The 23,449-nt window shown below is 43.8% G+C and overlaps 1 protein-coding gene and 1 pseudogene across 1 annotated transcript in view; both read left to right on the top strand.

Moving 5' to 3' along the window:
• Positions 1 to 205: 205 nt before the first annotated feature.
• LOC118596151 lies at positions 206 to 2,364 on the top strand (annotated as a pseudogene).
• Positions 2,365 to 16,785: 14,421 nt separating this feature from the next.
• Positions 16,786 to 23,449, top strand: part of Il31ra (interleukin 31 receptor A) — a 38,606-nt gene continuing 31,942 nt past the window's right edge. The window contains 2 exon segments of the mRNA XM_036207430.1: positions 16,786 to 16,879; positions 22,266 to 22,383. Of these exon segments, the coding sequence (XP_036063323.1) occupies positions 16,825 to 16,879; positions 22,266 to 22,383 (173 nt within the window). The 5' untranslated portion in view covers positions 16,786 to 16,824.

The raw sequence follows: 23,449 nt of genomic DNA, 5'->3' as shown, positions 1-23,449 counted from the left end.
CGGAAGGACCAGCCGGGCGTCGAGACCAGCCTCCTCCTTGTCCCGGCCGCTGCAGCGAGGGCTCCGCGGGGCGCAGGCGGGCGCAGGCGGCTGAAGGTCACTGAGTGCACGAGCACCTAGCCTCCCGCGCTGCCCCGCCCGCTGGCCCTCCCGCCGGCCCCTTGCCACCCGGTGGCCGCTTCATTCCCGCAGCCGCGTTGCTCAGCGGCTGCCATGGCGTCCAACATGGACCGGGAGATGATCCTGGCGGATTTTCAGGCATGTACTGGCACTGAAAACATGGATGAAGCTATTCCATTGCTTGAACAAAATAATTGGGACTTGGTGGCAGCTATCAATGGTGTAATACCCAGGAAAATGGCATTCTACAAAGTGACTTTGAAGGTGAGACCATGCCAGGACCCACGTTTGATCCAGCAAGTCACCCTACTCCAGCTTCAACCCCCCCCCCCCACACACACACACACACTGTCCTAGTCAGTGTTCCCACCTGTAATGCCGTCCAGGCAGATTGTGGAAAGGCAGCCTCGAAAGCTGGACTTCAAAGTGGAGTTCAGAGCTAGGGACGTTGATGTGGTGCTTGAAGGCAGCTGTACTGTTGGAGAGATTAAACAGATTCTAGAAAATGAACTTCAGATACCTGTGCCTAAAATGCTGTTAAAAGGCTGGAAGACTGGAGATGTGGAAGACAGTACGGTCTTAAAATCGTTACACTTGCCAAAAAAACAACAGTCTTTATGTCCTTACACGAGACTTGCCACCACCTTCATCTTCTAGTCATGCTGGTGCCCTGCAGGAATCTTAAATCCAAACTTCATGCTGATCATCACCCACCGAGCGGGAGTACAACCTGAACGTCTCAGGAAGCAATACCGTTCATGAGGTAAAAAGAAATATGTATGACCTTACAAGCATACCTGTTCGACATCAGCTGTGGGAGGGCTGGCCAGCTTCTGCCTCTGATGACTCAATGTGTCTTGCGGAATCAGGCCTCTCTTATCTCTGCCATCGACTTACTGTGGGAAGAACTTCACAATCAGAAGAGCAAAGCACGGATGTTCATATGGGCAGTGATAGTGATGGAGATGACTTTGAAGATGCTTCAGAATTTGGAGTGGATGATGGAGAAGTATTTGGCATGGCATCCTCTGCCCTGAGAAAATTTCCATTGACAGAGTTTTCCTCAAAATATTGTGACTACCATCCTGTATTTATTTATTTATTTATTTATTTATTTATTTATTTATTTATTTATTTATTTGGTTTTTTGAGACAGGGTTTCTCTGTGTAGTTTTGGTGCCTGTCCTGGATCTTGCTCTGTAGACCAGGCTGGCCTCGAACTCACAGAGATCTTCCTGGCTCTGCCTCCCAGGTGCTGGGATTAAAGGCGTGAGCCACCACTGCCCGGCCCATCCTATATTTCTTATTGGCTCATTAGAAGCTGCTTTCCAAGAGGCCTTCTATGTGAAAGCCCGAGACAGAAAGCTTCTTGCTATCTACCCCCACCATGATGAAAGTGTACTAACCAACATGTTCTGCTCACAAATGCTTTGTGCTGAATCCATTGTTTCTTAACTGAGTCAAAATTTTATAACCTGGGCTTGGGATCTGACAAAGGATGCCAACAGAGCAAGATTTCTGGCAATGTGCAATAGACACTTTGGCAGTGTTATTGCACAGACCATTCGGACTCAAAAAACAGATCAGTTTCCACTTTTACTGATTATCATGGGAAAGTGGTCATCTAATGAAGTGTTAAATGTGATACAAGGTAATACAACGGTGGGTGAGTTAATGATGAGACTCGTGGCCGCAATGGAGATTTTCTCAGCTCAACAACAGGAAGACATAAAAGATGAGGATGAACGTGAAGCCAGAGAAAATGTGAAGAGAGAACAAGATGAGGCCTGTCGTCTTTCCCTTGAAGCCGACAGGGCAAAGAGAGAAGCTCGTGAGAGAGAGATGGCAGAACAGTTTGGAGCAGATTGGCAAAGAGCAAGAAGAGGAACGAGAGGCCACCCGACTCTCCTTAGAATAAGCCCTGCCTCCAGAACCAAAGGAAGAAAATGCGGAGCCTGTTAGCAAGTTGAGGATCCAACCCCCAGTGGCGAGTTCCTGGAGCAGTGTTTCCTGGCCAGCAGCAAGCTCCAGATTGACTTTGATTTCGTGGCTTCCAAAGGATTTCCATGGGATGAATTCAAGTTACTGAGCAACTTTTCTAGAAGATGTAACTCAGCTAGACCCCAATAAGTCATCATTGGAGGTAAAGTTCCCTCAAGAAACCCTTTTCCTTGAAGCAAAAGAGTAAACCTGACTCAGCGGTGGAACCAGCCACTCCTGACAAGTCAGTGGCACATGCCAAGAGATGGGCTCCTCGCCAACCCACCCACATGCTCGTCCCACTCAATTCCATGTCACACGTCTGCCTCTTACAAGATTGCTGGAAAAAAGTAGTTGAAAAAAATAAATAATCTGCCTTCAGGTTAAAAAGGTGTCCTCGGGCTGGAGAGATGGCTCAGAGGTTAAGAGCACCGACTGCTCTTCCAGAGGTCCTGAGTTCAATTCCCAGCACCTACATGGCGGCTCACAACCATCTGTAGTGAGATCTGGCACCCAGCTGCACCTTGACATTCTCAGGTAAGGTCTCACTGTATAGCATAGGCTAGCTTTGAACTCAGGATCCTCCTGCCTCAGCCTGCCATGTGCTGGAATGAAAGACAGGCATCCTCAGACTTGATACTGTAATTTTGGGGATTTGTATTTCAGATAATTATTATCTTCTTGCTATGATAACTCTCAGGGGTGAAAAATGAGCAAAGTGTGTTATATGTGTACTTTCTTTATTCAATTAGTAAGTAATACATTTTAATAAAACCTTGTTGAAAAAAAAGAGCCCCTTTGTTAATGTCTCTCTCTCTCTCTCTCTCTCTCTCTCTCTCTCTCTCTCTCTCTCTCTCTCACACACACACACACACACACACACACACACACACACACACACACTTTGCTAATACCTTTCTTACAATATAGTTATCTCACAGTTTTGGTTGAGTCTATCATTGTTTTCATTGTGATCACTATGTAGCTGTTTGTAGCTGAGCTATGTAATAAACTGTAAAAATACTTTTATACAGTTTTCCTTTTTCTTGGAAACATACCCCCCACAACTTACTATTTTTTATTTTAAAACTATATTTATTTAAAATTCTTGTGAATGCATGTGTGTATGTGTGGGTGCCCATATATCACAGTATGACATGGAGACTTGGAAGATGGCTTGTGGAAATGGATTGTTTCCTCTACCGTTGTGGAATATTAAGGTGTGTTACATTTGTTGATGCTGTAGAACATTTGTTTAATTATGCAAAGATGTGTTGCATTCTTTTGCATTGCATCTGTTTAACTCTGTGAAGCTGGGTTACTGTGCCTGTCTAAAACACCTGGTGGTCTAATAAAGAGCTGAATGGCCAATAGCAAGGCAGGAGAATGGATAGGTGGGGCTGACAGGCAGAGAATAAATAGAAGGAGCATTCTGGAAGCAAGAAGGAAGAAAGAGCAAGAGGACAAGGAGAGGAGGATGTCAGGAGCCAGCCACGGAGTAAGAGAGAAAGAAAGATATACAGACGTAAGAAAAGGAAAAAAAAACCTCAAAGACAAAAAGGTCGACAGGAGAATTTAGGTTAAGAAAAGCTTGAAAGAAACAAGCCAAGCTAAGGCTGAACACTTATAATTAAGAATAAGACTCCGTGTGTGATTGATTTGGGATCTGGGTGGTGGGTCCCCCAAGAGCCAAAGAGCAAAGAGTAAAAAAACAAACAACAACATTCTACCATGTGGGTCTCAGGGATTGAACTCAGGTTGTCGGGGCTGCTGGCCAAGTGCCTTTGTGCACTCAGCCATTTCACAGAGCCCACACTTTACTGTTTATGTAGCACTAACCCTTCTCCAGACTTCCAGTTTCATATCTGTCCTTTTTTCTTCATTTGTTGGAGTCACCAATCTACTTCATCAGTGCTCTTTAGTTCTGGGGATTGAAAATTTTCATGATGTCTACCTGTCACTTCTCTCTGGAGCCAGCTGCAGTCAGATGTTGTTTATACTTCATATCCTTGCTGCTGCTTCTGCACCGTGGAACACTGTGCCAACTTCGATGTCACTATGTGTTTAATTTCTAATGGGTCTTATTTTCTATGCATGGCTTTTTCTTAGTATATTATTCTTATTGTAGAGGTATGTGGTCTTTTCCTTATTTTCCTAAGGACTTTAGTAAAAAGTTCATAATTAAATATACTTTGTATTATACAAAACATCTCTTTCTTTCCACTTATTTTTGTATAAGTGTGGTGGGGAAAATCAAGTCAATTTAGCTTTGTGGGTTTGGGAAGAATTCTAGTATTCTATTTTCTCTGCATATTTTCAATCAATATTTCTTTCTTTCTTTTTTTTTTTTTTTGAGCTGAGGATCGAACCCAGGGCTCTGCACTTGCTAGGCAAGTGCTTTACCACTGAGCTAAATCCCCAGCCCAATATTTCATATCATTTCCCCCAAAATCAATTGTTGTTATTTTTGACAGTTTTGTTCTCTAAAGTCACTGAAAATGCTGAATTAGCAAATACTGAACCATTTCCTAGTGGAAAATACAGGGCTGGGTTCCTCTGTGCCTTTGCTCTGTTTCATACTTTAGTGTGTGTTTGATTTCAGTTACTGCGCTAGGTACAGTGGGACTTTTCTATCTAGGAATAAGTGCGCTTCAATTCTGGGAATTATATTAGTTTTCTCGTGATATTTCCATCATCTGAATAATGCATAACCTAGTTTTGAGTGTGTTTCCCTTAAAATCCATTATTTGTAGTATATTGTTGATGAACTCAGCTCAAGGCTAACCACTATACTTCATGCATGAATGAAGCTTTGTCTAGCATATATTTGCTCCATAAAGCACATCCCATAGACTTGGGAATGGTAGATAGCACTCAAAACTATGCACATGGCCATTTGAAACAGTATAGTAAATAAACATTAGTACAGAAAACAAAAATTAAAAAAAAAAAAAAGTGTCACTAAGTGGACCACAAAAAGGATACTTGTATACTTTGAGTGCAGATCAGAAGGCAGCTAGGTTGACTTCAGCTGGAAATTTGTGTATCAGGTAACTTAATTTTCTGATACTGTATGCACATCTACAAATAACCAAAAATGCTGTATTAGTTTGAGAGTTTACAAATAAATGTTAGTAAGTAGGCAAATTTAGAAATAAAAGCCATGAAAACGAAGGTGAGTTGTGCCAACTAGTGTCTCAAATTCATGAACCATATGTGAGTCTATAGCATAACTATACTTACTTCCTATTGACATTCTTTAGATACTTTTAGACTTCAGCATTCTCATTTAACAATTCATTTACCATTGGTTTCACTTCCCACTGTTTTGAAAATTTTTTTAAATTTTAATTAAAATGTAATTGCACTTCATTTTTGCATTAATGTAATTGCATTAATCACTCTCCCTCTTCCCTGTCCTGCCTCTAATCCCTCTCATATCCCTTCTCTAAAACTCCTCCTATACCCCTACTCTTCTCAAGTTGATGGTTTCCTTTTGATTATTATTATTACATATTATATACGTGCATTAACACAGCCTGCTGAGTCCATTTAGTGTGGCTTGTGTGTATGTAATTTCAGGGCTGATCACTTGGTGGGGGATAACCAGTGAGGGTGCTCATCTCTGGGAGAGACTGTCTCTCTCTCAGCAGTCATCAGTTGCCTATAGTTCTTGGTCTGGGGGCAGGACCCTGTGGGATTTCCTCCTTCCCTGTTAATATGTCTATTGGTATTATCATTTGTATGGGTCTTGTTTTGTCAGCCGTATTGTTGATGATGTATCATGGGTGTAGCATCCCTGTCATTTGTAGGAGACACAATCTTACAGCACACTTCCTGGTCCTCTGGCTCTTACAATCTTTCTGCCCTTTTCTGGGATATTCCGTGAGCCTCAGGATTGAAGATATATCTGGTATATATAATATATATCAACATAGTCTGTTGATCTCGACATTATAACCTGCATGGTTTTCTGTAATGATCTCCATTTGCTGTAAAGAGAAGATTCTTCGGTGAGGAATGAGAGCTTCACTTGTCGGTGGATATAAGGATAAATTTTAGCATGCAGTTAGGAGTTATGTCTGTCCAGTAAAGTAGATTCTCTTCTAAGATTCATCACTTCAGTAACCTTGAGTAGTTGGCTAGATTTCTAGTACCAGGCATGGTTTCCCTCCTCTTGAGTGGGTTAAAGTCCCATCAGAAGTTACTGCCAAGATATTGCATCTTTAGGGATATCTTGCCACTGGTCATTGTTATAATTCACTGGTATCACACTGTTGGTCCTTGCTCTCCCTTGGTAGTCTGCATATCATTTTCTGACCTTAAGAAAGCTGGGCCACAGGAAGAAGGCCTTCAGCTTAGAGCCAGCTCACATCTGAGTCCTGTGTCCAAAGTGTGCACTGGGACTTCAGCAATGGGAACTTAGCCTTCAACCTCTGACAGGCAACCAAGAGCAGCGAAAGCCTGTATTGTTTGGGGAGTCAAATGGAGGTTTCTCATGAATGGTGCTGGGAGTTTTGCCAGCATGTTGCTCATGTAGGAAGCATTGTTAGCCCAGGTGGCATACTTTCATTTATATACGTATATGTATATGCATATGTGTATGTGTATATGTATGTGTGTATATATGTGCACATGTGTGTATGTGTGTGTATATGTGCATGTGTGTATGTGTGTGTATATGCATGTATTATGTATTCTTTTAATCATTTTCAGAGGGAGATGCTGAGGTGTCAAATGTATTCTTTTAGACTATTATAAAATGATGTGATTCCTTGAAGCTTTCGCAAACATCTTTGCTGTTACTAGTCACTCTGCCCTCCCCCTTCATCTACGTTGACTTCCCCTTAAGTCCCACTATCAAAAAAAAATCAACATTTCTTATTTGCCGTTGTCTCTTTTCTAATTTATTTTGTTTGTGGTTCTGTAGTTTCACAAGAGTGAAGGCAGATACCCTTGCTTGGCCATATCTTAACTGGAACCCCCTTCGCCACACACTTTGGGCAGGTGTTACACATACATTGGGGGTAAGTTTCTGTTGGCTAAAGAAGGGCTCTGTCCTTCCGCTCATATTGGCTTTCCTATGTAGTCTATTCTAACAAGACTAAATATATTCATGTTTACTGTGTACTGCTGACTTCTTCTACATAGTGGAGAATTGTCTAAAGAAGATGGGCAGTGGGTTTTAAATAAAATTAAGAAAAAAAGGAGACACAAGTCCAGAAAACATACCTTATCTTCAAACATAGGCTGTGTTTCTTCCCTGTTACACCACAGCTTTTCTGGTTTTTATTTCTCTGTGTTGATGGTCTTATCAGTCAGTTACAGAAGGTTGCAAGACTGTGGTACTCAATGGGATCCCCCCAATCCTCTATGCAGTCTTGGTGTATAAGAAACAACATGGGGTAGCCTTGGTTCTTGGCTCCAATCTTAGTCACATTTCTACTGCTGTGGTTAGACACCCTGACTGGAAGCAACTTATAGAAGGAAGGTTTTATTTGTTTTACATTTCCTGAATCACAGTCCATTGAGGGAAGTCAGGACAGAAACTCAAGCAGAGCAGAAACCTGGAGGCGGGAGCTGATGCAGACACCATGGTGGGGTGCTGCTTACTGGCTTGCTCCTTATGTCTCCTTCAGTCAGTCGGCTTGCTTACAGAATCTGGGACCATCAGCCCAGGGATGGCACCACCCACAATGGGCTGGGCCCTTCCCCATCGATCACTAATTAAGAAAATGCTCTATAGTCTTGCCTACAGCCAGATCTTACGGAAGCATTTTCTCAGCTGAGGTTCCCTCCTCTCAGAGGGTTATAGCTTGTGTCAAATTGACATTTATAAAATTAGCCAGCACAACTCCATGTTTTGTGCCATTTCTCAACTATTTTGAATTCAATTTCTTCACTTGTGCAGTAGAAATATTGTCAATCTCACAGGATCATTGTGAAGAAGAAGTGAGAAAATTAAAATTTTCAGTCCTGACCCAACACATAGCAGGGGACTCATATACTGTTAGTATTCAGCGTTAGTGTTGAGCTGGGTTTCTACTCAGTTCATATAAAGATGCACAGTTCAGTGTAGGTAGAAATAAGAATTAAAAATCTCTTTTCAGAGTTAACTACCATTATCTCTTTGCTCTGGCTCCTTCCTGGCTTACATGTCATGGTTGCATATTTCTTTTTTCAAGTTGAGGATACTCAAAACATTTCATATCCACTGCCACATTTGCCAGGATTTCCCAAATATAAACTTGAAAGTTGAGTAATTTTCTTGAGTTGTTTGTGGCCTCTCCGATGGCACTTCCTTTAAAGTTGAGTGGTCTAGCAGAAACAGATGATGACTTATTTAATTGTGCCATTACAGTAATGCAACCCATTTCCCAGCATAAGTGGGTAAGTGCCACCCTGGGTTGTGCTGGATTTAAAAGCCAAAGGAAAGCTCTCAAAGAAACAGAGGAAGCACACATCTCCCTAAGGATAAAGTGCACATCACCCTCCAGGTCCTGGGTTGTGTATAGCCTTGGTTTCTGTAGAGATCCTTTGAACCAGCTGGACATTATGGGGTACCACTTAATCATGAAGGTGAGTGTGAGGACTTATTTGCTGATAATCAGATTCCCTTTTTTCCTACTATGTATGGGTTTGCCTGCTGAAATTATGGGTCAGAAGCTATCACATGGGTCACTCCTGAGACAGCTGTTGATTGTAGACATTTTTAGAAGGTCGTGTTTTTACATGCTGTGATGAGGAGTCAGGGGAGTCAGGAGTGAGAGGTTGGGAAATGTTTCTTAACAAACCAGATTTAAACTGGTAGACTAAAGAGAATTATACCTAGGTGAGTTGGAGCAAAATCCTTGTGGGTAGAAGAGTTCTGAAGCAGGAGAGATGAGGGAGAATAAGTCACTGAGAGCTATCATACCATTTTAATTGAGGGTCTGTATTGGAGAGCTTGTTTTTTTGTTTGTTTGTTTTTGTTTTTGTTTTTGTCCTTCACAAACTAAGCATTTTTCTTGTGTGAACATTTTTGAGATGTTTACAGACTATCTCTGATGTTTGCTTATCTATGAAGTGGAGAGAGTGCCAGATCTCCAGGGATTTGTAGCTGAGGGTACAATTTATGTAATATAATGAACACCCAGTGGGGTCTTACTGTTAATGGCAGCGTGTTCTTGCCAGTCTAGCTGCTGGCCACTTAGAGCATTCTTCCTGGGAATAGCTGACTTCCAAATGGGCTTGCTGACGTTAGGACTGAAGGCAGACCTCTGACATCTCAATTTCCTCCTGGGAAAGCATTCAATACCCTCATATGAAAAGTAAGGGGACCATTATTTGTGAAGTTTAAATTGCTAATATTTGGCTGAGTTCGACTTATGAAAGTGATTTTATGTAACTTAACTTAAAATATAATAGATAAAATATATTTTATATAATGTAAATAAAGATGAAACATTAATTATCTATCTTATTTACTTCAGGGACCTAGGTAAAAATACCCGTGTAAGTGCTGTATAAAACTGAGGCCATTATTATTATTTCAAGATCCAAATCAGCATTTCAGAGAATGAGAGGGGCTAGAGAGATGGCTTAGGTGGTAAAGCCCTTGCCACACAGGCCTGAGGACCTGCGTTCAATCCCTGGAACCCATATAAAAGCTAAGCACAACAGTACACAGCCTGGAATCCCCCCAGAACCGGAGAGGCAGAGACAAGAGGATCTCCGGGACTCTACCCAGGCAGACTAGTTGAACTATTGAGTGCTAGATCAGCCAGAGACCTTACCTTGGTACTGTGGAGAGACTAGAGAGATGGCTTAGCATTGGCCGCTTCAAGAGGACGTGGGTTTGGTTCCAATTCCCAGCACCCATATGGAAGCTCACCACTGTCTGCAACTCCAGATCCAGGGCGTCTGATGCACACCTGTAACCTCTGCAAGCATCAGGCATGTATGTGATGTATAGGCATACATTCAGGCAAAATACTCTAATTTATTTTTTTAAAGGTGGAATACATCTGTTGAGCTCTGACCTCTACATACATGCTCACACATGTGCACATGAACCTACACACACAGCAGCAAAAGAGAATGAGAGCAGGGGGCCCTTCTGTTTAAGCAAAAAGAGGAAAACTCTACACCAGATCCTGTGGGGAATTCTGAGAGACTGTGCTCAGTATTGCTCTCAGCCCGACTGGGCGGGGCAGCCCGACTGGGCGGGGCAGCCCGACTGGGCGGGGCAGCCCGACTGGGCGGGGCAGCCCGACTGGGCGGGGCAGCCCGACTGGGCGGGGCAGCCCGACTGGGCGGGGCAGCCCGACTGGGCGGGGCAGCCCGACTGGGCGGGGCAGCCCGACTGGGCGGGGCAGCCCGACTGGGCGGGGCAGCCCGACTGGGCGGGGCAGCCCGACTGGGCGGGGCAGCCCGACTGGGCGGGGCAGCCCGACTGGGCGGGGCAGCCCGACTGGGCGGGGCAGCCCGACTGGGCGGGGCAGCCCGACTGGGCGGGGCAGCCCGACTGGGCGGGGCAGCCCGACTGGGCGGGGCAGCCCGACTGGGCGGGGCAGCCCGACTGGGCGGGGCAGCCCGACTGGGCGGGGCAGCCTTTGGCTTTGTAGAGACTGAGAAAATAAGTGGGAGTGGCCCTCAGGTCCAGTACCTTAGACTTCACACTGGGGGTGATGGAGCTATCAAGCTGCCTGCCTCACTCAGTCCCTCAGAATTTCTCAGACTAATAAGACTTGGTTGATGGTTTTGCTCTATTGTGCCTGACCCAGAGTGGCTGTTGACAAATAGTTGAATGAATTATGAACAACTAGCTGAATGAAAGAAAGTAAAAACTGGAATCAAAGTTGAACATCCACGGCCCCACCTTGATAGAGAATTGAAATGGCAAAAGTGTCGAGTGCTGTGGAGGATTGCTAGGGCGTAGGACGGCCACGCCTCTTGCTCCTTCACTTTGTAGCATGTGATAGGATATGAGGAGGCAGAGACAACATTCTCACATCTGCAGTATCTACTGTCAGAGGCAAGAGACTCCCACTTCTCTCCTCTTCATCCTGGTCATTGCTTTGTAGCCAGCGGCGATTGCTTGGGTTGTCCCCTGATGGCAGCTGCCGTAGTGTTACATCCTTGGAGTTGTGATTGGTTAGTGTAAGATGGAGAAGTGGCCTCGACCAAAGGCATATTCATTGTCCTGTTCGGAAACTCTGGGGCTCCACCAAATTCTCTGTTCAAATGCATTTTCTCTGAGACTGCTAGTTTCTAGGAAGAGCTCTTTCTTTGAAGATCAGTTACCCACTAGTGAAGGCTGATGACCCAGGATTAGGAAATGGTTGGTAGTTCTTTCTGGCAGCACAGCAGAATCTTTGTAAATTCCCTGTAACAGACTTACTGAGGATGATTCACCTCATTCAAAGCTCTAAGAGACCCATGAGGGATAGTATTTCTTGTGGGAGTGCAGCTCCCACCTTTCAAAGGGTTCTTAGGTGGAGGAGAAAGGAATAAGAAAACATCAGATAGAAAGATAGACCTGGACAACAAGAAGAAAGACCAGAAACACAGGACAGCTTCGGGAGGGCCCTGGGTCAATACCCAACAGCCTCAAGGTTTATTCAAAAGGGCTTTTTATAATATGCAAGGGGAGTGACAAAAGGCCTCCCCCTTGCAAGATCAAAGCACAACATACAGCCAAGTGTAGACCCTTCCAAACACCTGGTAAACACACCCGTGGCCAAATCATCTCCTTATGCAGCCCTGCTGGGTAAAGCAAGCTCAGATTCTCTGACCCTGAGTAAGTTCTCACGAGGAAGTCTCTGTGGCCTCCCACAATTTCTAACACAGGAAGTCCGACATCCCTTGTCCTGGGCTTCCCCTTCTGCTAACCTTGTAATCAGAAAAGGCTTCACTGATTCTGAGCAACCTGGGAAGGAGACTTTTGGCTTTTGAGGTATCTTTCACAAGGCTGTGGTGTAGTCTTGTGGCTGCCCTGTTAGAATCTGTCACTCTGATTGCAGAACACTTTGTAATTTCCCTTAATAAATAGTACTGGATAAAAACTGCCGTGTGTGTGTGTGTGTGTGTGTGTGTGTGTGTGTGTGTTCCTGCCCACAAGTGCTTGTGAAGGCCAGAGGAGGACCTTCTCCTCAGGGACCCCCACAAGCCTCACTGCCTGTGTGTGGGGGTGGGGTGGACAACAACAAGGATGATCCACAGAAAGCGCCATCTTTGCGAGCACCGGGTCAGAGCCTTCCAGAGACTGACCTAGTGGTTCACTTTTCTTCCACACTTAAACTAGTGACCTTTACAATAAGAACTAATTCTATTGGCTGAGAAAGAGAGCTCAGGGCTAGGACCTAGAGGAAGGGTATAAGCATAAGAACAGAGTCTATTGGTGGAGGATACAAAGTACATGGGCCCTCTTTCATAGGGATGTGTTCCAGCCACTGAAGGACTAGAACCTGAATGATGCTTGGGATATTAGGGGGGTTCAGATGGAGGCTGGCTCTTAATAGTATAGCAACTGTTTTTCCTAGGCATGAGCCTGCTCTTGGTCAGCTGGCTAGAGGATTCAGGATACGTTTAATTGGTTTAATAAAGCATGGTGAGCTGTAATTTTTTTCATGTGGATTGTTTCACCTGCCACCCAACTACGAAGACTTTCCATATCTCCCTCTCTGAGATGATACACAGGTCCTTGGCTGACGTTTTGAGTGAACCCATGCTCTTCAATTGCGCCAGGACCTACCACCTACACTACTATTGCGTTTGCACACAGATTTTACTGGCTGAAGCCCCTGAGTTAGTTTCCGAACGACTGGGAGAGTCCACTTGTCTATGAACATTTACAGCACCAGGCAGTTCTTTCCACCGTGATGCTTTACAGTGAGAAGTGGGAAAGTCCCTGTGACAAACACAGATAAGAATGACGGCCCCATCCTGAGGGCAGGGCTTGTTGGCTTAGCTGCTCTGTGTCCTCGCTGCATACTTGTGCTCACCATGGAACATTTAGGATCACAATCAATCTCTGACTCTACCCGGAAACCCAAGACTTTCACCCACTTTGTGTTCAGTCTCCCTGGAGGAAAGACAGCATGACAGTCATCAGTAATAGCGGCTCAGTCTGGCATTGGCAGCTTGGAAAGGTAACTACTCTGGCTGTCTTCTCTTGTTAAGAAGCCACGACGCAGCTCTTGGAAGTTAGAGCTGGGCTCGTCTCCCTCTGCTTGATGCTGAATGAATCCAAGAAATCTGGCTGCCAGTGACTCTAATAATTCTAGAAAGCCACTCTCTTCAGCTGTGAGCTCTGCAGCTTTGTCCCTGGCTGTGGTAAGTGCCGTGAGCTGTTGAAAGCCTCTTTCTAAACTTTCACCATTAACAGGTAAGTATTCTCACAATAAAGGAATGATGTGATGTTGGCATTCGTTAAAAAATATATGTTACATTTTATTTAGCATGAAATGACCATAGATTTAAAAATTAAAAATAACTTATTGGTAACAGTTTTAGCTTTATTATATAGATACTTATTCATTGATCCAATTATTGGACTAGTGGCATCTGTTTTTATGGAATTTCCATATCTAGAACTCCCTCCCTTTCTAATAATGCTTTTTGAATATGTAAATAAAGTGGGAGTGAATACTAAAAGATATGTTTTCTCCTAGAAACAGATTAATATAAATTCTTAACAATGAGAAACAGAATATTATTATTATTATTATTATTATTATTATTATTATTTTGAGACAGGATTTCTCTGTGTAGCTTTGCACCTTTCCTGGAACTCACTCAGTAACCCAGGCTGGCCTCGAACTCACAGAGATCCACCTGGCTCTGCCTCCCAAGTGCTGGGATTAAAAGGCATGTGCCCCCACTGCCTGGTCAGAAGAATATTATTGTGCAATGATTAACTTTTGTTTCTTTTAAAGTTTTTATTTTAATCTTGATAAAGTTTTTTACTACATTTGTGTGTGTGCATATCACAGTGTACCTTTGGAGGTCAGAGGACAGCTGGCAGGGATTAATTCTCTTCTACTATGTGAAGCCGGGGGCTTGAACTTGGCTAGTCATGCTTGGCACCAGATGTCTTTACCCACTAAGCTATCTTGCTGGTCCACATCATAAATTTTTGAAAGCTTATTTATTTGTCACTTGTAAAATTCGTCACTTGATGTTCTATACCCGTGCCTATCCAAAGTGGCTACATCTTGAGTGAGGAAACTCTCTAGAGTTACGTTAGGCATTAATTGTTGCTCTTCTACAGCCAATAGTCCACTCTTTCATTGATGCCGTTTTCCTTCTGTTTTCTCAGTTTTAGGAATTAAGCTTGTTTGTATCGTGAACTGTCCTTAGGCTTGCTAAGGTGAGTAGGGTAGCATTGAACTCACAACTGAGCTTGGACCTCAGCTTCCTGCATGCTGGAATTGCAAGCATGTTTTCATCACTCCTGGCCATTTTTTGTTCCTGTAAATCAAAGCTCTCATCCTGATTGATTGCTTTAGGTATTTTCATTTCGTAGGCATTTAGGTTGTCTTATGCATAGGAGACATTTATCCCTGTAGCTTCCTCCAGAAATTTGATGGTTGGTTTTGTTCAGCACCTCCCCCGTGCCACACATCCCATGATCTGTCCCAGGAAAATGTAGCATTGTTCATTTCTTCCTGGAGTGAGTTATGCTTTTACATTTGCCTCAGTCTTTAGATTTTCCTAGCCAGTGCTGGCAGATGTTTTATTCCTTGTTAACAGCTGGCTTACATAAGCAGTACTGAATGTTTGCCCTACACAGGCACTGTATTGAATAGGCTTCATCCTCACAAAGCTACCAGAAAGTGGGTAAGCCAGAAAGTATGTTGCTGAGCACCACTCCTGCCCATACTCTATGGGCGGGGCTCAAAGGAAGACTCAGGATGCTCAGGGAGGGCATCCTATCATAGACTGGCCTTGCTATGAGTCTAGGAAAGTGATTAATGTGCCAGGAATAAAGGATGTGGTAGGCAAAACAAAATGTCTTGATTTCTTCTGCTGCTACACCAGTCTCCACAGAAACCTCTAATAGCAGATGGGTGGGGATTTCTCACATAGCAAACAATTGATTCTGTAGCACCAGATACCAGAGAAATGTCCTCTAATTTGATTCAGTTCTGATACCGTAAGCCCAGAGATAACATCAGACCCCCCAGGTTGGAGGCACAAACTCCAAGATTCTCTCCCAGAAAATGCAGCTGCTAGTTCCAAGCCTTGGGTGGTTTCATTTGTGCTTTTGGATCAACTGTCTATAAATGTTGTTGTTATTACTCCTCCTTGAATTTGGCTAATTTGTTTGAACAACTCACTGAACTCAGGAGCAGACTTATCACATTATTACAAAAGTTATTAGAAAACATACAGATAAAGAGAAGCATGGTAGAAGGTGTGGGGTGGAGGCGTGGAACTTCCACACCTCTCCCGAAGTCTCTGCTTCACTCAATTTTCATCTCTCTGAGAGCTCTAGGAGCCAGGGCCTTTGGGCTTTTTCCCGTTGTATAGGCTTGATTGCTAGTGGATTGGGTGGAAAAACCAACAAGTCTATGTGTGGAGATTTTCTTCCTCTAGGAAATGGAGTGGGCTCCCTCTGCAATGAGGAGAGTTCATGACATGATCCTACAGGAGAGGGTTAGGCATGCCAGAGGGCTCTTGTATGCCTAGTAGCCAGCTAGAGAGGCAGGAAAAGCTGGCATAGTGACATATGCCCAGAATTCTGACACTGAGGGTAGCTGGGACAGGAAGATTGCTGCTATGGGTTCAAGGTCAGCCTTGGCCACATAAAGCTCTTGGGTAACCTTGGTTACAATGTGAAACCCTATCTCAGCGAAGAAAGCAAGGAAAGGAGAAAAGGAGAAAAGATAAAGGAAAGAAAGGGGAAATTAAACCAAGCAGTGGTGGCACACACCTTTTAATCCCAGCACTGAGAGGCAGAGCCAGGCAGATCTCTGTGAGTTCCAGGCCGGCCTGGTCTACAGAGTGAGATCCAGAACAGGCAGGCACCCAAACTCCATGGAGAAACCCTGTCTTGAAAAACCAAAAAAAAGGAGGAGGCGGGGAAGGATTAGAATTTCTGTTAGAGCTTCTATGACTTATCTCGGGAAAGAGATAGTTTAGTGTCTATGGTCTGCCTTGAGGAAGGAGTTATAAGCCAAGGACTAGGTAAAAACCCAAAGTATATATCAAAATCTTACAAGGGGAAAGGGCCCTGTAGGTACAATCACAGTTTGGAGACATGAAATAAAATAGAGTTTCTTGGAAACTGGGGGTTATTTTATTTGGTCCAGTGCTCAGTAACTGAAGCAAAGACAAGAAGCTGGCCTCAGATCTATACAGATTTGTGTACCTTCTGTCTGCCTCAGTCCTGTTCTCAATGGTAGTTTGCTTTGGGTATTGCAGAGTGGTGTGCATTGTGGACAAAAGAAAAACCTGTTGCCAGTATGTATCTACAATAGGGACTGGGGTTGATGTAATAATTATGAAAAGATCTGTGTTGTGACAGACAGCCAATGGAATGGATGGGATGGGATGGAGGATGGGATGGGATGGAGGATGGGATGGGATGGAGGATGGGATGGGATGGGATGGAAATAAAAATGTCCTTCATGCCCACATGCCTAGAATCCATCACTGGAGTAGTGCTGTTAGAGAGACCCTCACTTGACTGACGACATTTTGAGCTCTCTCCAGCCTCTGGGTGTGAATTCTGGAACAATGTGGACCTTGGCACTATGGGTGTTCCCTCTACTCTGTAAATGCAGCCTGGCAGGTAGGTCAGCCTTTCATAAATCGTGTAGTTCATATGTTTTTAAATAAGAATTTTAACTTCAGGACAAAGGAATTCTGAACATGCACAGATGAACAACATAGAATCTGTGGATGTGTGTGTGTGTGTGTGTGTGTGTGTCCACATGTGCACAAGCTTGCAGAAGTATGCTGACAATGGAAAATACATATTCTTACAGTAAATTTGGAGTGATGATCTGTCACATTCTTAAAGGAAGATTCTTCAGATCAGGAGCATTTAGACAAGTATAACATGTGGTTCACAGGCTACATACATTCCAGGTTAGCTATGAATGAAATCGAACACATTTCTAGGTCACAACATCATGCCTCAATGTGAAAGGGTTTAACAACCCACGGATAGCTGTAAGTACAGTCTGGCATAAAATTGTAAGCCTACTTTATGAGATAGCTTTTGCAATGTTTTTGTGACTCAATTACATGGTTCTCAAGAGTGAAGTTTGCAGATGACAGTTTCTTGTGCCAATGTCAAAAGGTTGGTCACACCTAAACCATGCCAACCTAAGAGCAATTCATTTTACCACAACTTATGTTTAAAAGAATTAAGATTGGGAAAAAATCACTCTGGGCTGCACAGTAAAAGGGAGGGGAAGTACCATTTACCAGCAAGTGTATGTTTCTTGCATGTCAAATGGTCAAGGCATGCCCCATGACCTTTCCTAATCTTTTTTTTTTCCTTCGAGACAGGGTTTCTCTGTGTAGCTTTGCGTCTTTCCTGGAACTCACTCTGTAATCCAGGCTGGCCTCAAACTTACAGAGATCCACCTGCCTCTGCCTCCCCAGTGCTGGGATTAAAGGTGTGCGCCACCACCGCCCGGCCTTTTCCTAATCTTAAAGGGTCAAGGAGTTATAGTCCTCTTGTGTGTAGAAAAAAGAATAATGATGCTAGAGGACATTTACTCTGCCCTACGTTTCTTCCCTAATATCCATGTCAACAAACTTGGTTTTCCTTGTATGGCAAACAGCAAGCTCCGAACAAAGGCAGCGCCATGCAGTCAGCTCTGGCTGAGTGGAACATCAGATTCAGAGCCATTTTCTTTCCTCCTGACATCTGGTGACATCTTTATTCTGGAATCTAAACACGTGATTCCTTCTGCTTATGGGTTTTAATACATGTTAACCAAAGCTGCTTCTTTGTCTTTGAAAACTGGTTTGATGAGATAAAGTTCACACATCTTGCAATGACATTGAAAACATTAGATCCAGAGGTTTTCTCAGAGTGTGGCTCAGCAGTTAAGAATGCTTGCTGCAGGCAGGTGGTGGTAACACACACCTGTAATCCCAGCACTCGGGAGGCAGAGGCAGGGGGATCTCGGTGAGTTCGAGGCCAGCCTGGTCTACAGAGTGAGTTCAGGGCGGCCAGGGCTGCACAGAGAAACCCTGTTTCAAAAAAGAAAAAAGAAAGAAAAGAAAAGGAATGAGAAGAGAAGAATGTTTGCTGCTCTTGCAGAAGATCCCAGTTCAGATTCCAGGAGCAAGCCCAGCTCCATCCAGGGATCCCATGTCCTGCTCAAGTACTGGCACTTGCATGTACATGGCCCCACACAGATACACATAAGTGCAAATCTTTAGAAAAACCTGTCGTCAATTTTAGAACATTTTCATCACCCCACAAAAGATACTATAACCATATAAGTTATGTGGGCCCATTGTGGAATGTGTTCATCGTACACCTTCTAATCTCCATGTAGCATGCTCTGTTACTGGGTTCCAGTCCAGTTCATTTTAGTCTTGTTATGCATCTAAACTTGCAGGCCACCATCTTTGTCATGCTTTTTAGTATCTGAGCCTCGAAAATGGAAACTCTGACTGAACTGCTGAGTGGTGAGTGGAACAGATCTAGAGCTTATGGGAAGGATTTAGATGAAGCACACTATGGAGGAATCCATCTCTCCCTCATTCTTATCTGTAACTCTCCAGGGGCTCCTTTGTGCCTGTGGACAGTGCACATATTATTGAACAAAAATATAAATGTGTGTGTAAACATTTGTCCATAGAGCCCTTTAAAATCATAAATGCTAAAATATGAACAAAATGGTGACTGTCACTCATCATGGAGTCCCTTACTGTTGCCTTCCTAGGAAGAGGCAATACCTCTGGCAGAGTTAAAATACAAATTGAGTTGTTCTGGTGTTGCAGAGGGGTAGGAACACCTTAATTTCTGTGATTAAGCTAAATCATATTTTTAAAAAAGTCCCCTGTCCCCTGAAAGAAAAGTCAAGCAGAATGAAGAAATAGAGGAGGGGTTAGAAATCCCTTAAATCAGGCTGGAGAGACAGCTCAGATGTTAAGAGCACAGGCTGTTCTTCCAGAGGGCCTGAGTTCAGTTCCCAGCAACCCCATGGGGGTTCACAACCATCTATAATGAGATCTGGTGCCCTCTTCTGGCATGCAGGTGTACACGCAGGCAGAACACTGTATATATAATAAATAAATCTTTAAAAAAGACAGGAAGGAAAAAGAAAGAAATCCTTTAAATCTGTTAACCTTACCTCACTTTCTTCTGGTCTCTGGTGTCTGGTTAACTCAGTCTTTCTGGGGTAAAAACTTCCACTTCCAAAATTCCTACCGTTCCCTTGCCTTCCCTTCTGATGGTGTGTGGGCATTAGAGCAGACTTTGTATAACACCAGTGTCAGTGGGGATGGGTCCTTCCACCCCGCTGTTCTTCTCTAGACCATCTGGTCTGGCCCAGTCTCTCCTGTGCTATTCATTGCGGAGCAGCTGGCTTTACCTGAGTACTGGGACATCCATCATGTTTGTATCTACCCTTAAAGTTCATGACCACATTGTTTGGTCTGGAAGTCCCTCTGTATATGGAAAACTCTTGATCCCAACCCCAGGCCTACTTCAGTATTACAGATCTACCCTCAGCCCACCCCAAACCTGAAGCTCAAGAAAGATTCTGGACCCCTGAATGCTGTACTCACCTATAGGCAGCTCACCTAGAGTTGCTCTAGGCCTCCCCTCTGCCACTCAGGACGCAGATGCCTTGCTGGATTTGGTGCCCAGTGCTGAAATCTAGCTTCTAGACTTCCCCGCCTTTTCATGCTGAGCCCTGTTTTACGGGTACCTATTTTACGGGTACCAGCCCAAGGTGGCTGATGGGGCTCCTTTGCATATTTATCTGGCCGTGTCTTCCATTCATTCCAATCTCCTCTTTGGTTGTTCCTTGCTGGAGGGATAAGTTGCTACAACCACCAATGCCTCGTTTCTCCTTTCTCTCCTGTGATGAGCGTGTGTGTGTGTGTGTGTGTGTGTGTGTGTGTGTGTGTGTATGCGCACACTCATGCATGTGTTTGTGCCCATACCAAGGCCAGAAGAGGATACTGGTGTCCTGATCTTCCCTTCTCCACCTCATTCCCTTCAGTTCCCCCCCACACCCCTTCTTTTTTTGGGGGGGAGGGATTGAGGCAGGGTTTCTCTGTGTAGCTTTGGAGCCTGTCTGGAACTCGCTCTGTAGACCAGACTGGCCTCGAACTCAGAGATCCACCTGCCTTTGCCTCCCAAGTACTGGGATTAAAGGCGTGCGCCACCACCGCCCGGCTCTCTTCAGGTCTCTTATGGTGAGACCCTGAAGCTCGGCTGGCCCCAGCAATCTTCCCATCTCCTTCCTCCAGTGTTGGTTCAAGGCTCATGAGTGGCCTTGCCCAGCTTCTTCTGTAGCTGTTGGGGAACCAAACCAGGTTCTCATGCTTCTGCAGAAAGCACTCTTACCCACTGAGCCATCTCCCCAACGCAGCCTTTCCTAGTCCTTGGCAGATAAGGACTTCCTTCCTAGGAATCGTTAAAGCTTTGGTTTAATGTGATTGTAACTTAAGTTGATTTCCTCTCTCAAATATACCTTCTCTTTAAAGATTACTATCTTATCAAACACTCAGAGGATGTTGTAGGAGCTAATCCGCTGAACATTGCCCTTAGTATAAAGTTGCCTTCAGCTCTTGCATGTGTGTGTGTGTGTGTGTGTGTGTGTGTGTGTGTGTGTGTGTGTGTGTGTGTAAGAAATCCATGGTCACCTGGTATAGCTGATGAATTACCTTCTCATGTGTAGATGCAAAAGAACAACAACAAAAAACCCAAAAAGCAAAATCAACACGATATAAAATTACAAAGGAACCCACATATGTTAGAAGTCAAATTTTTGAAAAAGCAAATTTATGACACTTATTCTAAGTATATTAGTAAGCTCTAATTAATTTATATCCAACAATAACCAGGTCCAGTCACTACCTTCACCTAGAAATTGTAACACTGGTATTATATATTTCATGTTATCTACAATTGAAATAAAATGTTAAAATTCACAACTTCTAAAATAATGAGCACTGATTCTGTTTCCACATTTGTTGACTACATTCATGACGAATGTAAATTTTAAATCTCACTTAGGTTAGTGAAAAATTAAGATGTAATGTCATCGGTCTAGAGATGGTGGGACGGGGAGAATGGAGCCGATGAACGAGGTGGACTAAAGGCTCATGCAACAGCCAACTTTATTCAGAGCATCAGACCATTAATACTCTGAGGATTAAGAAGAGTCACCTGAGTAAAGTGTCCAGGCACAAGGACAGGCTACACATGGCAAAAACCTAGCTTTCCACCGAGGCATGTAAACAAATAACAATAGCCAGCTGTAATGAATAATCTGAGTCAACTCACTCCTATCTGCTGCACCTGGGAGGAGCGTGAGAACACGTTCCAAGGACAGTTCCACGCTTTGAAGAAACTGAGGTCACAAGACTCTGGTCTTGTTTCTTGGAATTTTCTCACAAGCACTCAGAGCTCTCACACAACTCCATTCTTGGGTTATGCTCTGACAGTGTAATGTATTCCCATTACTGTTTATGATTATGTAAACTCTACGACTTAGGGAACCCTTAGGACTCTAGGCCCCTGTTTTGAATGAAACATCATGTATTTTTCCTGTTCAGTAGGGAGCTACCAGGAACATCAGCTCTAAGACATGTTCTCTTTAGGGAAAAATGGCTGATGCGTAGATCAGCATTTTTTACTTTTCTTAAGTCCATATCATAATCACTTACTCGGAGGAGTTCATTTAATGCCTTGCTTAGTAGTTCACATGCATCTAATGCTTACTTACAACAGATTTTGCTTCTAAGTGTTTATTTTTATTAGGAATGTAAAAGGTTTTTGTTTTGTTTTGTTTTTTGTTTTTGTTTTTTTTAAGTAGAAATCTAATTCTTCAAAGGGAATATCTGACGTGCCAGGCTTTTCCTGAGTCTGATTAGGAGACTCTCTAGCAAATGCCATTTGGAAGGCATTGATTAAACTATCAAGTTCCAGCAATGGTTCTTGAGCACCAAAGTTGTGTTTCTGTGACTTTCCCCAGCTCTGCCAGCTAAGCCCGAGAACATTTCCTGCATCTTATACTTCAACAAAAATATGACTTGCACCTGGAGTCCAGAGGAGGAGACCAGCGACACCAACTATACCGTGAGGCTGACTTAGTGAGTGTGGGAAGTGCATGCGCTCTCTCAGCAGGAAGCAGAGGCTCTTGATTCACCTAGGAGTCAAGTCACTTAAAGGAAGGCATTTCTCAGTGACAGCTTGTGCATGCCAGCTGCATCTATACACTGCCTAGGTGGCATCTTAGTTCCTTGCAGGTATACTGACAGGATTGAGGCTGCAGAGGGAGGTGATCACCACATGGGGATCTGCCCTTAGACATTCAGAGTGCCTGAGAGTCTCCAGTCAGGAGCATAGTGGGAACGTTTTCATTTACCATATTTGGTCAGATTCTTTTTTAGAAAGACCTAGGCAATTGTTTTTCTTCATGGATCCAGATATAGGGTAACTGTGGCCTGGCAAAGAACTAAGAGGGTTTGCCTCAGTCTGCCACTGATTTTTAAGGTACTGTTGTCAGTTCAGAGGCTCAGTCCATGATGGTCATGGCAGGGAGCATGGCCGCATAGCACTGGAGCAGTAGCTCAGAGTTTACAACCTGATCCACAGGTACAGCAAGGAGAGAGGAGGTGGTAGAGAGGGGAGGAGGCAGAAAGAGGGGGGACAGAGATGGGAGAGGATGGAGAGAAAGAGAGGACAGAGAGCAGGAGAGCAAACACATACACACAAACACACACGCACGCACGCACGCATGCACGCACGCACGCACGCACGCACACACTGCCTGGTGTGGGCTTTTGAAGCCTCAAGCCCACCCCCAGTGATACATCTTTTCCAACAAGGCCGCATCTCTTAGTCATTTCCAAATGGTTCATCAAATGGGGACTGCATGCAAGTATCTGAACCTATGGGGGACATTTTCATCCAGATCACCACATCCACCTACCCTCTGTCACCTTTTTATCATCTCTCTATCAATATTTTATCTGTCATCTATCTGCATGTATAGCTATCTATCTTAATGAGTTTCAAAAAAATAGATATAAATGATAAAAAAATTCAGCATGAAACATACAGATGTTTTTAATTGCACCATAAAGAGACAGTAATTTAAACATTTTTATGAAGATCTTTCCAAGCGTCTCTGACAAATCACATAAATGTATGTTT

This window comes from Onychomys torridus, chromosome 15, assembly GCF_903995425.1.
Source record: "Onychomys torridus chromosome 15, mOncTor1.1, whole genome shotgun sequence".
Lineage (NCBI taxonomy): Eukaryota > Metazoa > Chordata > Mammalia > Rodentia > Cricetidae > Onychomys > Onychomys torridus.
Note: the sequence above shows the minus strand (reverse complement) of the source record. Positions and strands in the feature narration are given on the sequence as shown.